Here is a 17,000-nt window from a genome sequence, read left to right on the forward strand (position 1 = left end):
ACCTCAAAATCTTACATGATGCAAAAGAAAGCTTTCTTCCTGCCATATAGGCTGCAGGCTACAAGCGAGAACTCAAACAACCCATGCGTCAGCTATTACAAAAGGGATAACTAATTAGAGATTTGTAATCTTTTGTAATTATTTTTCGGCATGCTTCCTCTCCCATGCGCCGCTTTGCACCACACACCTCGTCACTTGCCTCAGCGGATCTTCTTTGCTTCCAATCCATGAATAAGAGATAGTAATTCCACAGAAAGAAGCAAGGCTCTGGAGGTGTTAATGTGGTGTGAGAAAAGAGAGTGCCATTTACTGGTCGTGCCGCATGTTACTACTGCGCTGTCAGGAATAAGGTAGGACCAGCGCAAGATCTGACACTGCCAGAGGCAGCATGCCTGCTCCCCTCCTGTACATGGCAGCCCAAGGATTGCCACCTTGGCTATTTCCCTTCTGACTCCTTAGCTTAAAAAAGGAAGGTGGGAATAGACTGAACGAGGGAGATAAGAGCGGTAGACGACAGCATGCTCACACCACCCTCCTCTTCTCCAACACTCCCCAATCTCTTTGTCCCCCCTTTATGAATCCAGAGAGTTGGAAGAAAGGCATGTAGCAGGCACCCCCTGGGAACCTGCAAGTTCCTCAAGCTGTATCATAGATGGGCCAGATTTGCAGGCAGGAAACATCCAAGGAAAAGACAGGTACCTTCCCAGTATCCACCTCAAAGACCCTTTTTATGATCTGCTGAACCTAAATGTTTTACAGCCCAATCCTAATAGTATGCCTCGCCAGTGAAATGTGAGTCCTGCTTGCACCAGCTGCTGCAAAGCAGCTATAGAGCAACGTGTACTGCCAGAATCTTCCTGTGCAAGACAGTGGATCAGCGATTGATGGAGACCCACCAGAGCAGGTAAACCCATGCAGGGGTGGAATGGGGTGGGGGGGGGAAGGAAGGTGTGGGAGGAATGGGATGCTAGCCAAAGTTCTGAGGTGTTACAGTGATCAGTTCAATGCACTGTGACACAGGACAAAGTAACTAGCGCTTCAGTGATGACACTGAAACTCTTCCACCACCAACCAAAGCTTGTGTCTCTGCTTGTGTGAGTTTGAATGTTTCAAAGTCAATTGCCCAAGTTCTCTATTTGCATTGGTTAATTATTTGTAATGAAATGATATGGGTGGCCTTGTAGCACTCTCACAGTTATTGAGCCTTAACTAAACCTGCGAAACCAACAATGTGCAATGGAAAACCGAGCTGTGAGCTCAAATAGCCAAATCTTGAGGAAGACCTTTTGTGATCTTTTGGGTGAAAGCGTTTGTGTTTCTCCTTTACAAACAAAAATCCTCATCAGCCTCTGCTTCTGCCTTACAGTTACTGTAGAAACTATCCCAAGAGTCTGGCTTTGGTATATAGCAGTGGTTCTCACATATTTAGCACTGGGACCCACTTTTTAGAATGAGAACCTGACAGGACCCACTGGCAGTGATGTCATGACAGGAAGTGACATCATCAAACAGGAACATTTTTAAAAATCCTAGGCTGCAATCCTAACCACACTTACCCAGGAGCAAGTCCCTTTGACTATCATTGTTAAAAGAATATATATAGTAGCTTGTTAAAAGTACGGGTCTGTAACATTTCCCCAAATGCAGTCACATACTATAGTAGCATCAAGTCTAATATATTAAAAATAAAATATTGAAATGAATGGGGACACACCTGAAATTGGCTCGCAACCCACCTAGTGGGTCCCTACCCACAGTTTGAGAAACACTGGTCTATAGAGTTTTGCTTTTTCTTCTAGAGTGGGGGGGGGGAAGGGAGAAAGCCGGGGTGAAGGGTCTGTGCTTGAAAGGTGATCTGAAAGGTGACCTGATGTTAAGAGTGCCACATTCCTCAGTGCTTAGACTGCAATATAGTGTGCTGGGAATATATAATCCATTCATTAGCAAACAGCATACTTGAGTTTGGGCATGTTCTGTGGCTGAGTGAGTATCATAAGCACCTATTTGATAGTACCTGTGCCAATGCCAACCAAGACTGACACAGTATCCTCAACTCTGACTCTTTCTGATTTTGTGACAATTAGTAACAATTCCAAAGTGTTACTATCTGCATTTGATTTGTGGATCACAAAGTGGAGCGCTCCCCACATGGCAATTCAACAGCAGGAGTGCCCATGAAGCCGTTTGAAAAGAAAATAGCAAACATCAACAAGGCTGAAAAAACAAATAAGGTGGCAAACACCAGCACCCATTCCCTGAAACAATATTCAGCTAGTGTAAGCACTATTTATTTACCTTTTAAAGACCAAGGTGTACTTCTCATTTCTAACACGAACAGCGCAATCCTATCCTGCGCTGGAACAAGCAGGCCAGGAGGCTTGTGCTGTATCTAGCACGAGATAAGGTGCCAAAGTGGCTCAGCCAGAGGTAAGGGGAAACTGCAGCCCCTTTGCAGCCACTGCAGCCCCTATGGGTCACCTCAGGAGTTGGCATAAGTCGGAGGAGAGTGGAGTGGCTTGCAGTTGGCATAATCTATGATACAAGAAAGGAACTTCTTGGTTTAGCACAAGAAAGGAATTTGGAGCAAACTCCAGATTTGCTTTTTCCCATGTTTTGTTAATTACCTGGATAAGACTTTAGCACAATGCAGCTCTTGAAGAAGAACAGATTGTCAGGGCCTTGTTTTGACATTTCCATCCTACACCTTAACTATCTGTACCTCTAAAAGTGTGGGGGGGAGGGCTTGTTTTTTATCCTCATTTGACTCAAATGCCATATGAATTCTCCTTTTACATTTGTATACATCTAATGGGTCTATTAACAAGGAAGTCAATATCGTATGTCTTGTTTCTGAACAGTAATTTGCTGTGTAGAAATCTAGCTGAAGAGTGGGTAGTGATTTTCATTCAATAGCCAAAGCTCTGGCCTTGGAAGGATGAGGCACAGATTCCAATGCAGTCCATCATCATCAAATACATGCAGTATTTACTTGTCCTCTCAAGATGCTTCTCTCCGTTGTTATCTTTTGTCTGGGAAGACTATAAATGCCTCAGGCCTGTGACCTTTTAAAACCACACAATTCCTATCACAGCAGGGCTTTAATCTTAATATACTGTCATAAAAATGTGAGTGCATTTCCCTTAGGTGAGCATGAGATTGATATGTAATTGTCCCCTTATAACTTAACAGGTATTCATATGCTCAGATGAGTACATGGGGTGGGGTCACATCCACTGATTGCCCATCTATGAAAGGGGTAATGCAGCCCACATCAGCAGCAGGGGGAGTGGCGGATTTGGGGTGCCTTCCACCCCAAGTCTATTGCTGCTTCCCTCTAGCCCACACTGCATTGATCCATTTTCTGCTCACTAACAGTAAGCAGGAAGTGGACGATATGCTTCCTTACCTGCTCCTTCCTTGTGCAACTCGGCTGCCCCTGATACTGGTTCCTGACTTCTGCTCATTTACCCAGTGTTGTGGAAGAGTACATGAGCATACAAATTGCACACATTTTGCACACGTTTCAGGCAGGGGAAGGAGGGTGTGATCATGCTTCCACTCCATGAATTTGGTGAACATGTGGACATTGTGTGAGCAGAGATCTAAGGAGGTGGGCTAAGGGGTACATTTCAAAAGATAAAATTCCTGCATGGAAAATACTACCACAAGGGAAATAAGGGGGTGGGTGATCAAGGTGGATGTTTGCAATGCTATGAACTCTGGTGGGGATACACACATTGAAAAGCCAATGCAGCCATTGCTTCTCAGAATCAGTATACTCTGCATACACACCACGCATTATGTGCAGGTGTAATCACGTAGTGCAACATATAGAATTTTACCCTGCACGTGCCCGATCTCGTCTGATCTCAGAAGCTAAGCAGGGTCAGGCCTGATTAGTACTTGGATGGGAGACCGCCTGGGAATACCGGATGCTGTAGGCTTATACCATAGTCTTTCGAGACTGAAGGTTGCCAACCATAACCTACAAACAGTTAACCTCTTTGTAGAAACAGGTTAACTACACTTTCTTGCACAGTCCCATCTTCTGTACTTGCAAATATGTGCAGCTGCATTCCACGCTGGCTGAAGCTGCAGTCAAGTGTCCACTTGAAGACAAACTTTCCATGTAATGCATGAACCAGCTTGGAGAGGGTGAGAGATCTAGGATCTTTCATGTTCTATACCAAACAAGTCTTGTTTTTCTAACATTTTATCGAAAGCTTGAAAAACGAGCAAATAGCAACCAATGAACTGGCAAAAAAGATACTGGGTTTCTTTCCAGAGGATGATCACCCTTGAAGTTCTTAATGGCTTTGGGCTGGAATAGTAAAGGACTGTCTCCTCCTGAATGAATCTTCCTTTGTGCACCATCTTCAGAATGCCACCATCTTCAGAAGTATGATTGGCAGGAACAAAAGAAAAGGCCCTTTCTATCACTGATGGAACCCAGGATGTGCAATTTCCTGCTCCAAGAGACCCAACTTGTCCCTGCACTGCTAATATTCTGATGCTTTTTCAAGACTTTTGGTTAGGGTTAGGCCTGCTTTCAGCACAGCATAATTGTTCTTGCATAGCTTTTACAATTGTCCACTACTTCTTATATTATGTCCAGACTGCTATATTGCTTTTCAATTTATATTGTTTATTATGTGAACAAGAGCCAATCCTTGGGTAGGCCTCTGGAAGGGGGGGCACCCTGGGCCCTGCACTTTTATGACCAATATATGGCCATAATGGGGAGGGGGCTCCACACTGGCTGAGTTACCTTGGGCACACACCCTTCCCATATCCTTCTATGGCAGCAGTCTCTAAAGTGGAGACCACTGTGCACCGGTAAAGGTGTCCCTGGTGCAGATGGAGCTTATTGTTCTGCCTGAGGGCCTCTCCATTCTGCTGTACACACTGGCCAGCCGTTTCTGGAGTCTGCTGCCCCAATAGGCTTTGCAACCCAGATTTCCAGACATGAGCAGATGGCCGGCGTGAAGGTTGGGGGCAATCTGCAGCTGAACAGAGCAGCCTCCGGGCAGAAAGGTAAGCTCCATTCACCTGGGGCAACGATCATGGTGGGTGCCAGAGCCAGCCTGGGGCAGCTCTGATGTTAACCACATTGAGTGCCTTGCTACAAATTGGAAAGGTGTGAAATAAATCTTCATCAAATAAACACGACTGAGCCTTACAATGCTAACTGCTTGTGACTTGCACTGAAAGCAGGGCTTGGGAGACAAGATAATACATGAATACATTTAATGATTGGTGGGAGTAGTGGCCACATAAAATCATTCCGGTGTAATGGATGGCACAACTCTCATAAAACCTGGTAATGCTCAAGTAATTTCATACAATTCATCCTTAACTGGTAATTATCCCACAGGTGAATCTGTTCAGCCCTGAAATGTCCAAGGGCTGTGATCCAGTACTCAGCGAAACTTCTGCAAGGTTCTGTCCTGTTTTAAGCACATATCTATCAAGTGTTTTACACACTGAGAGGCATTACATTCTGTGAGGGATGGTCTATCTTGCCTTCCTCTGCTGGCCCCAGTTGCTCATATTTGTCAATACTTGATATTTAGCGAGACTTTGCTAAATATCCGTTCAGACCTATGAAGGTCATGCCCCTCATTATTCAGACAGCTCGAGGCATGCACTTCTGAACCATCCCTGGTTTTCTAGGAACCAGATTCTTTCTGCTGCTAAATTTGCATCTCTCTTTCCCCTGTGAATAAAGACATTGCAAAACCGAAAGAACACACTGCTGCAAAATCCTTCAGAATGAGCAAACCACATCTGGATTAGGACAATATTATAATTGCAAACAGAAGTGAGGGAGGAATCATGTCAGCACCAAGAGAGAGATAAAGAGGGATTATATGTCCTTAAGGAACTGAGAGTGGATGATTTTGGAGTATGGCAAGATTGGGGGATATTTTGGGAGAGGGACAAAGACTCTGGTTCAACTCCTTAGTTCTCATCCCCCTCTGATCCTAACTACGAGTAACTGACACGAACAAATATTTACCCCGTTTACTTTCCTCTCCATTTTTCTCCCCTATATTGAATTTTAGATTGTAACCTCCTCAAGGCAGGGACCTGCTATTCTGAAAAGTGCCCCACACACTGCAGATAAAACTTTTCATGGCATGGGGATGATGGGGAAAGTTCATCTGCTTATTTCTGTGTATTTGATGCTGAAGCACAGGAGCAGGGCAAATAAAAGGTATTGGTAACTATATCTCACATTCAAATGACAGCATACAAGGCATTTCTTAACAGGTTCTCATCCTCACGTACATACAGAAATGAATATATTCTATTTGTTGGACTGTCAAAGACATGTAGAGACATTGCTGGGCAATGCGTACTTTGAGGTCCAGTCATACTGCATACCGCTGACTCACACATAGCCTGAAAGCAAACATTCACTTGGGCAATGAGAAGTTCAGAAAATCAGGATTCATCTGGTTATGTCATCAGGGCACAGCTTACCTCAGGCATCCTGTCGCATTGTAGAAGATATCAGGGTCTTGTATGATGCTTGATTTTGGATAATCTCTATCTGGCCAGCCCGAATAAGGGATGAGAACAGTTTCTGTTAGAGGCTGCAGGGCCTCTCGGATGAGCAGGCTCTTCAGCTGGTCATTGGAGGACAGGTTCCATAACAAACCTACAAAAGAGAGAGAAATGAGGATGCCAAAACTTCCTCTTCAATTACAGGGTGTCATCCAATGGTCAATGAGAGGACTAATCAAGTCCACCAAGCCTTGAGTCATGGCCCTAATGCCCCCAAATAATCCATACAGCCCAATCGCATATTGTCTTCTCTTTCCAATCAAGAGATCAAAAGTCTTTTCAGTTGGACTTCTCTGGCAGGACTTTGTGGTTTTTAGCATTCCTTGAGGCAATGAACAAAACTTTTACTGCAATTCAATATTGGGTAGGGGCTGAGGGGTAGAGTAGAAGCTTGGCATGCTGAATGTCCCAAGGTCAGTTCTTGTCATCTCCAGTTGGGGCTGGGAAAGATCCATGTCGGAATAACTGGAGAGCCACCACCAGCCCGCACAGACAGTTATGGGCTAAATGGCTTGACGCTGCAGAAGATAACTTCATATATATTTTAATAAAGGATTGTCATTATTATATGTTACACAGACCAAATGTCTGAATGCAAAGAAAGGTAAAGTCCTGGCATAATTTTGAACTACTTTTTGTTGAAAAGCAGTATATAAATGTGTATTATATTAATTTATAATATTAAACATAATTTTAATATAGTAACGTAACAGATTGAATGTGTTTGCCGCATCAAGAGAGATCTCCAAGTTCGGGATAACTTGATTTACATGAAATATGAGGTCAAGAAAAAGGTAGATATGGTCACTTAGGGAAAAAGCCCACTTGCTTCAAAACATTAGAACAGAAATTACCCAATAGAGTTGCAGAGCCAATACTACAGCATATATTTTACCATAAGAATTTATTAAGGAAACAGGCTGATACTTTGTGCAATGGTCAGCAACCCACCCAGTTTAGGCATAACTGTAATTTGTGCCCAGAAAAAGGAAGTGGGATTGAAAAAAAAAAATCTAAAATGTGTATATTGAATTATATCCAATCTTTGAAACAGGAATGGAAATAGCAGGGTGACTGGCCCTGAAACATGGAAATGTTGATATTATTTATACAGTACTATCAGCGTGCAGGGTGCTTTACTACAGAAGAGAAGGCTGGTGTCTGCCCCAAGGAGCTCACAAGCAAGGCAACAGAAGAAGGGATGGGGACAGTGCCAGCACTTGCAATCCTGGCCCTGGTGCTGCCTGGAACCAAGACCACAAAATGCTGCCCCAGGCTGAAAAATGTCACTTCTGGTTTTTGGAGAAAACCAGAAATGACTTTTTCGGCCTTCCAGAGTTCTCAGAAGGCCTGTGGGGGACCAGGGAGGCTGTGGGAGGGCTCCATGGCACTTTGAAGGCCTTCTACGGCCCTTCCAAAGGCCTCAGAAGTCCTAAGGGGGCCCAGGGAGGCTGCATGACGGCTTCACAGCACTTCAAAGGCCTTCTACGGCCCTTTAAAGGGGACTTTAAAAAATGGGTGGCAGGGTCATGGGGGTGGTGTCCCAGGGCATTTGCCCCCCTGACCCCACCAGGTATGCTAGTAAGTGCAGGGAGATGAGTAGAGATATATGATTATTTGTGATTATAAATATGTGATTATTTCATAGACATGTACTTAGGTTCAGTTAATCAAGAGAGAGTGAGGGACGACAGGCAAGTGCTGAAGGCTTCACAGAAAAGGTGGAGAGTGATGGTAAACACTGTAATATTGTGCACCTACTATTTGCATCTTATTTACATTGCAAAAGTTTAGCAGCCCAGTATTTAGCAAACAGAGTACCTATACCTCCACCTTCTTAATATCCCTATTACAGTATGAGAATCCTATTGATAAGTTTCCAGTTTCTTCAGTATGGCAGTGGCGTACCCAGGTCAGTAGGTGCACAGGTCTTCTGGCACCCAGGGCAACGCCTGACGTCATGATGCCACCAGCATCATGACACCATCAGTGCTCTTGCACTCCAACTGCTTCCCAACAGGTGATCTCACCGGACCAGCTCCTGACAGGGCGCATGTGCTCCAACTGCTTCCCAGTTGGAGCACATGCTCTGGTGCCCCCTTGATGCCGCTGAGGGAATGCGCCATGTTTTGCTGCATGGGTGGTACGCCCCTGCATAAAATAACTATGTTCATTTTCAATTTACCTATTGAGTAAAGACCTGCCTTCTTTTACAGGGATCAAAAAATCCTTGACATCCCAACTTATTATTCTTAGGGTCAAACTGTGTGTGGGTTAAATATCACATGAGGAGGTGCAGTGAAACAGGATACAACTACGGTGGAGGACAGGACAGGAAGCTTTAAGATTCTGCTTCTGAAATGGTCCTGATTCCATCTGTGGCCAACACATGAGCTGCTTGTGTTGACAAAACAGATTACTTTGGCAATAAAAATCAACAAATACACAGCCACCTTATGCATTTGTTGTAATATGTAGTTTGGCCCTAAGCACCATTTTGTTGGACACAGAGTAAAGAAAAAGAGAAATGTACTGTGGTCCAGCAAGAAAATCAGGGTGCCTATCACTTGAGAGGCAGTGTTGTACAGTGGTTAAGGCTGTCATCCTAACAGGAGTAAGTCCCATTTAACTCAGTTAGACTTACTTCTGTGTAGACATGCGTAGGATTGCACTGTAAGACCCTGGGCAAGTCATGAGCGCCGATACCTTCAGCTAACCAGTTCCCAACATTCTGTCACACTCTTATGTGACCGAAACAGAATCCAGAAGAGGGTTAAACAGGTGAAGAGGCACGTAGGAGCAGGTTTGATTCTCAGTAGCTGATCTGGCAATCTGACTGTGAATCTACTTGGCTCTCTTGGAAAGAGAACTTTCCAAACACAGTCTTCTGTTTTAATTTTGGTGATTAAAAGGGTGTTTGAGGAAAAGAAAGTTGGCCCTGATTTGGAGTTCTGTGCATTTAAAAAATGTGACTACGAAAGCTTAACAGCGGTACTTTTTCTGAGGGGTGGGGTTAGAAAGAGGATTTGCTTAGTATCATCTGGCAATATATCATATGTTCAGTGGGACTACAAAGAGAACTATTGTTTCTTCAGTTAACTGCTCTGAATTCCAAAACACACCGTTTAAAACTTTGGTTCAGTGCAGGCAGCATTTAAATCTCAGGGCACAACTTCTTCTCTTTCTTGGCTCACAGATAATCGGCCTCTTACCATGCACAGAAACAGTAGTTGCATTGTCAACTTAAAGGGAAGCAAACAACACAGCTGATTGTTTTGGCATTGTAGCTGCACTTGTGTATTAGGCGAGCTGAAAGGTTGAAAGGAGCAGGCATACCTTTGCGATCAAGAGCCAGGGTGCAGTGGAGCAACATTGGAACTGGACATGGGAAAACTGCAATTCATATCCCTGTGAGGTCATACATCTCAGCAACTGACCTTGATTAAATCACAGTTTCGTAGCCTAAGGCAGGGCTGGTTGAACCCTGGATCTGGGGATTGGTAGAATCCTTCCGCGCAGTGAGCGAACCTTTCTGTTCCACCTCGGCGCCATGTAAAGTTCCCTTTGTTTGGGGGACAGGGATGCTCTGGACAGTCACATTGTCTGCCTGGGCATCCTGTCACATGGCCTTCTGGGACACTGGGCAGATTATGTGACTGCCCAGAGCAGCCCTGTCCCCTGAATGAGGGGGACTTTGCATGTTGCTGAGATGGAATGGAAAGAAGTGGTCCAAATGGAGACTGCTTTCTCGTTGCGCAGTGGTGGCAAGTTTGGCACCACTGGCCTAAGGGATACATGTGATTAGGTTTGCCAACTTTTTTTCTGGCAGGGCTCCTCTGCCTTTGAACAACTACCTGACATGGAAAGATCAAATTATTATTTAATTACATTTTTATCCTGGCCTTCTTCCAAGGAACTCAACGCAACATACACATCCCTTCCTTTTATCCTTACAACAATCCTGCGTGGTTGGTTAGGCTCAAAATAGACTTTTTCAAGATAGTCTTTTCAAAGAAAGGTTTTCTATTTGAAACTCAGTCTCTTTAGCCCTTGTCCAGCACTGAAAACATCACACTGGCTATGAAGGCCAAGTTGTCAAAAGGCAGCAGAAACACCAAGTTGCTGATGAGCACTAAGTTGATGGAACCCCAAGTTCCATCAGTTCTTTACTCCTGTGGGCACATGAGTCGTTAAATGGGGCTCCCATGTTTGCAAAATTGGGCTCTTGGAAACAGCAACATTGCACATGTGTGATTTTCATAGTAAGAGGCTGCTGTGAATTTCCATGGCAGTTAGTACAAGATAGGTGTGTCTCTCTTTATGTTCCCTTTCATGACAGGCCTGCCTGCCTGTTCTCTAATCCTTCCTGCAGAAGGAATGTTCTTCCATTTCTTAGATGTATGTTGTATGAGACAAGATCAAGAGGTTAGACACTCCCTGAAGGCTTGGCTGGCTCACCTTCAAAAGCTTGTTTTGGCTGCCTGTGCTCTGCTCTTTTCTGTCGCTACTGAGCTTACTTCGTAATAAAGAAAGCTTCAGTTCCTATCAAACTTGGCACTCACTCACTCTCGCTTAACTTTTTTTTCTTCCAATGCCTTTCAGCCCCTACCAAGAAATTGCTGCCAATGGAGTGGGAGAATAAAATGGTTCTTACAAAACTCCTTACAAATTTATGACTTTCTAGATGACCTTGAGAAAGACACTGAAGTCTCATCAGTTTAAAAGAAAGCAACTTCCACTTGTTCTATATCTGAAAATATTTACCTTGGACTACCCTTAACCATAGCTGTGTATACGATACCATTAAAAATATCCCTTCACTTCTATGTCAAAATCACACACCCAAATCTGTGTTATGTAAAATTATACTAAGGAAATCTGCAGAGACTTCCATCTTTTGCAGAATTCATTCTGCTGTTCAGGATGCGAAAAGGTGAGAAAGGGAGGGCATTGAAACATCACTTTGTCTCACTTGGAGGAAAGCCACAACATGCAGTTTTTCTATTCTGAGTGGTTGCCTCCAGTAGTTAAAGGGAAACAATCATCTCCAGGTTGTGACCTGGCAAATGCGGTCTAACACCAACCTTTACAACATTTTTCTGGGGGTTGTTCACACAATCAGTTGCTAGATTGGGCACCTTGTAACCCCACACTCTGGACACGGACCCTGATATTTTTTGTCTGAAGTAGGAGGCAAAGCAGTTATGACGCTCAGACCTCTTCCCTCACCTGCTGTGGAGAGCCTCACAGGTGTGCCTCACAGCAGGTGAGGAAGGCATCTAAGGGCACAATCCTAACTGCTTGTTAGGCCAGCGCAAGTTGCACGGAGGTGTGCTGGAGCACAGAGGCTGCATCCAGCCTCCGCAGCGCTTGTGGAACAAGCTTTGCATCGGCCGACGTAAGGCTCTGGGGTGGGCGGGGAAGAGGCAGGAGGGAGGTGTTCTGGGGCAGGAGGAGAGCGGCCCAGGCGGCGGGCAAGCAGGGAGCAGGAGGCAGGGCTGGGGTCCTGCTGTTATGTAGGATCCCAACCCCTGTTTCAGAGCAGCGTGGAGCAGCTTCAAGCCACTCCGCTCTCCTCAGACTTGTGCCACCTCAGGAGGCACAAGCCTCCTGGCCTGCCTGTTCCAGCGTAAGATAGAATTGCGCTGTAAGGTGACTAAGGAGAGTGGATCTCGAGGGTCAGGAGGCTCCAATTCAATTAGTGATTTAAAGACCCATGCCTGGTGTCTGGGTTGCATGCTGGAATGAGCTCAGTGGCGAAGCTAATGATTTGCATGCAGTTTGTCCCAGGTTCAGACCCTGAAATCTATAGTTTTAGTGGGTCACGATAGATTGTCATTTTAAAGTCCTGGTGCTAAAAAGTTTGGGAAGCACTGGTTTAAAGATTTCAGGAAGTAGGGAAGCCTCTACCTGAGGCCCTGGAGAGCCACCATTAAACAGGCAGATGGACTTAGATGGACCATCAGCCCGACTCCATAAAAGCAACTGTGCATACAAGCAAATGCATTCAACTGGCAATCTCATAAATTACTCTTACCCAATTCTGGATATTGAACAACAGGAGCTGTTTAGTGCCGCCAGAACCACATGTTCTCCACTCCATCTTCATATTCCAGTCAGTTTTGGGAAACCGGCCTCCTTCTTTTACCACCTGGTGTGCCCACAGGCCTGGAGAGCTTTCACACTGGCAAGGTGTAACGCTCTTCCATCAGCCTTGTTAATGGGCAGGTTCAGCGGTATCCCCTACTTAGAGAGGAAATGCAAGTGTGGTAGGGATTGCGTTGAGACTTTAATGTATACCTTTTTTTTACTGCCCGCTACATGTTGTGTCACGCAAGAAATTTCTAGGTCCATTGCTAGCTAGGATGCAGGGCTGGGAGGATTCAACCATGCTTCAGTCTCTCCTTTCCACTCCTGATCCTGAGACTCTGGATAATGTTGCTTCCTTTTTATCTGGGGTAATAGCCAGGCAGAGCCCTGGGACTCTGGGCAGTGACTGATGTTTATGCTTATGTTGTGTTGTGTTGTCCTTGTATATTCCTGTTCTGTTCTTTCTCTGTATTTTATGCCAATAAAGGTCTTACTGAAATACTCTTACCCTATATGTCACACTTCTGCTGGGTGCACAAACAGAAGCAGGACCACACCACACAACAGAAGAATGGAGAATAAGCCAAGCCAATTTTGAACATGAAAATGGAAGATCCACTTTCAGTCCCTGAGTCAGAGATCCAAGCAAGTGAACAACTTGCTCAGAGGGCTCTTGGCTCTCGCCTCTTTTATTTTGGGGTAAGTGATGCTGACCGTAAACAATAGGGGTGTTGTGACAGCTGATGGCTGGAGCTCATAGTTCTGTGATGGAAAAACCATGACAACCACCTTGGAATCAACAGCGCTGGCATCCTCACCAGAAACGAGCTTTGACTCTTAAAACCTGGGGGCCAACGTCAAGCACAGGCCTGCGACTGACTCTTAAACGGGTCTGTTTATTTCCACCACACTGCAAATACCTGAGTGGCATTTTTGCTGACTGCTGCAAGGCATTCTTCAAGGTTTTCATTCTATTTCCCACTCACCCGCCCACCCCCTACTCTGCCCCCCTCAAACCCTCCAGAATGAAGTTTCCCCAAAGCACTCAAAAAGGAGGCTTCCAGGAAAACATCACTACACAGAATGCCAGACAAGACTTCAATCAGTTGCTGCCAGTCTCCAAACATTCTTGAACTGTGACATATGAACCACATAAACTGCAGAGGTATTATCAGAGGATAATGTTATCAAGCTCTCTCTGGACAACTTTTTTTTTTTTTACAACTGTCTAATTTGTGGTGATAAATTTGTGTTGTGGAGAGGGGCTGTCATCAATTCAAAAAGGAAGCCTGAGCTTCAGGATCTAGCTCCTTCCTCCATCATTGCATTGCAGTGTCATGTCACCACATAGTCACAAAATGCTAGGCCACCATTGGCAATATTTGCTTCATGCATTTCTATCCTGCTTTTCTTCCATCATGGAGCTCAAGCTGGTATATATGGAATTCCTAGACAGTCTCTTATTGAGGTACTATCTTGACTTAGAATGGTTTGGCTTCAGCAAGGTAACTTCAGTATGTACCCTCAGATCAGGCTATGGGACCAACAGATGGCTTAGGAATAATTTTAGTCACCCCTGCTAACTGGGCAAAGAGGCACCTTTCAAACTGGTGTCTTATATTTAGCAAGGGGAGAGCAACTATCCCTCTTCACCCCAGCATAGCATCTTTTCCAATGGCTGTTTCTGGTGTCTCTTCCAGTGGTGTCGCTAGCCAGGGGAGGGGGGTCACACTAGGTGATGTGCATGGGGGGGGGGCATCCTACTGGCCAAAATTTTTAAAATTGTATTTTCAAATAATACCATCCTGTTATATATAACTTGATGTGGAATTTCATGATGAATGCAATGAAATGAACTACATCAAAATATCTCTAGTCTAACAAAAGTTATAGCCAAAAAACCAGTGCATCACAATGCATCACAGCCTGGGGCATTGCCCTGCCCACTGCACGGGAGGAGGCCCATCATGGGGGGGGGGTGCACTGACCTCCTGTACTGGATGATACAAAAACCTAGTGATGTCACTGGTCTCTTCTGTATTTTATTTTTTTAGATTATCCCTTTGGGGACATGGAACCTTTTATTTGACTATGTAAACAGGTTTGTGAACTACTCTTGTTGAAAAGAAGTATATAAATATTCTCAACAACAACAACAACAACATTGTTACTCTAGCAAGCCCATGTGCTCAGAAGACAACATTCACATTTGTCCCGAACACTGGAAATCAGTGTGTCAAGGCTGTACAGACAAAGGCAAAAATTATACCCATCCAAAATTTTGTCACACCATCCTAACCTTTGAGAAGATGAAAGGAGTAGACACTATATATTTTATTGCAGTATATGCAGCAATTCATATTTGAATTGCTCCTCCATTTAAAAATCCCTGCATATAGAAAAACAGCACATTGGGGAGAAAGGTACTCTTCTTTCTGACATGCTAATTTTCCAAGTAAAAGGATTTTTCCCTCCCATTGAAGAATATGACCCTCTCTATCGAGTGAAATGGTACAGTCCAAGCAATGCTTTATTAGACCTCCCCAAAATGTACCTGACCTACCTCTACTTAAACAGCCTAGTCATATGTTTCTTAAAAGTTTCATGAAAACTACAGTTTCAACTTTTTTGTCTTTCCTTTCCATAAAATTACTATTAGATTCCAAATAATTCAGTAAACATTGCGGACATGGCACAGTTACCTTCCAATAAGAGTTTGAGCCCATCATTATATAATCATTACAGAGAAAGCAAAACAAAAAATATAAATTACTTCTGTTTTGGGGGCTCTTCTCATAACTAAAATTCCAGTAAAAGCTCAGGTAGCTCTTTGTCAACTAAACCATGTTCAGCACAGAAACTAGTTAAAGACATAAATCTTAACTTGTATTACTCTCACATATATACCAGTGTTGGGCAAGAGACGAATGTGTAAGAGCCGGGATAAAATTTAAAAATCAAGGCTTAAAAACAATAAAGAAAAAAAGCAAACAAAAGGAGATCTTGAAGATACTGACAAATGAGATATAACCATCTCAAAGCAGATTCTTATATTTTTTAGTAATGTAAAAGACCCAAGATAAACAAAAATAGTACAATCATAGAATTGAATACTAAATACATAAATACTGAATTAATGAATAAGATGTTAATTGTCCCAGAACAAGGTCTTGTAGTTTTAACTGATATATAGAAGCTAAAAGACAGGCAAGAAAATAAAAGCTAATAAATTGTACCACATAGCCTAGAATATACCAACTAACCCAAATCAAAATCTTATATTTTATAATGGTATGATATTATCAAAATTTTGACCTAGATATAAGAGCTGGATTAGTTTGATTTTTATATAACAACTTACTTTATGCATTATCAAAGTTTAACCAGCCACACTCTGGGTTTGGGAGGGTTGACACCTTTTGGTACTGAACTATAATAATTCTGCCTTCCAAATCATGTGGAATAGTAAAGATTCCTTTCAGCTGGGAACTTTCTTTGCACTTGTGTTAAGAGAAACAAAGCTGGTTCAACATTAAGATTAACATTCAATGTTTTCGAAATCAGCAGTGATATCTGTTTCCAAAACTTTCACAGGACCACCAACTATGTAAAAATTTGGCCTCCGTTTGATCACATTGGAGTTTTTCAAGTCGAGGATGGATGGCCACTTGCCGAGGATGCTGTAGTAACTGCATACACTGAGTAGGGGTTGGAATAGATTACCTCCAACCTCCCTTTCAGTTCTAATGTTTTATGATTCTATGCATTCTGGACAAATTTGAAAGCCTTACATGCACAAAACACCTGGTGGCCCAATCCTATGAAGATTGTAGTGTTCAGGCAGCATAAGGTCCTTTACAGCAGTGAGCCTTTATGGCAGGGGTGCCCAAACCCTGGCCCTGGGGCCACTTGCGGCCCTCAAGGCCTCTCTATACGGCCCTCAGGGAGCCCCTAGTCTCCAATGAGCCTCTGGCCCTCCAGAGATTTGTTGGAGCCCACACTGGCCCAACGCAACTGCTCTCAGCGTGAGGGCAACTGTTTGGCCTCTCAAGTGAGCTGTGGGATGAGGGCTCCCTCCACTGCTTGCTGTTTCATGTCTGTGATGCAGCAGCAAAGGAAAGGTCAGCCTTGCTTTGTGCAAGGCCTTTTATAGGCCTTGAGCTATTGCAAAACCTTCATTCATTCATATAAGTTCATCTTTAATATATGCATTTATGTAAATTTATTCAAATTTGAAATGTAAATTAATTCAGCCCCCAACACGGTGTCAGAGAGATGATGTGGCCCTCCTGCCAAAAACTTTGGACACCCCTGCTTTATGGCATACTGACCAGTAAGTC

The 17,000-nt window shown here is 43.9% G+C and overlaps 1 protein-coding gene and 1 pseudogene across 1 annotated transcript in view; one reads left to right on the forward strand and one right to left on the reverse strand.

Annotated features, from left to right (window-relative positions):
* The window catches only part of PKP2 (plakophilin 2), a 66,173-nt gene that overhangs the window by 16,242 nt on the left and 32,931 nt on the right, over positions 1-17,000 (reverse strand). The window contains exon 6 of the mRNA XM_066634084.1: positions 6,487-6,664. Within this exon, the coding sequence (XP_066490181.1) occupies positions 6,487-6,664 (178 nt within the window). The remainder of the gene's footprint in view (positions 1-6,486; positions 6,665-17,000) is intronic.
* On the forward strand, positions 3,827-3,944 carry LOC136658205 (5S ribosomal RNA; annotated as a pseudogene).

Source organism: Tiliqua scincoides, chromosome 7 (genome assembly GCF_035046505.1).
Source record: "Tiliqua scincoides isolate rTilSci1 chromosome 7, rTilSci1.hap2, whole genome shotgun sequence".
In the NCBI taxonomy this organism is placed as follows: Eukaryota; Metazoa; Chordata; class Lepidosauria; order Squamata; family Scincidae; genus Tiliqua; species Tiliqua scincoides.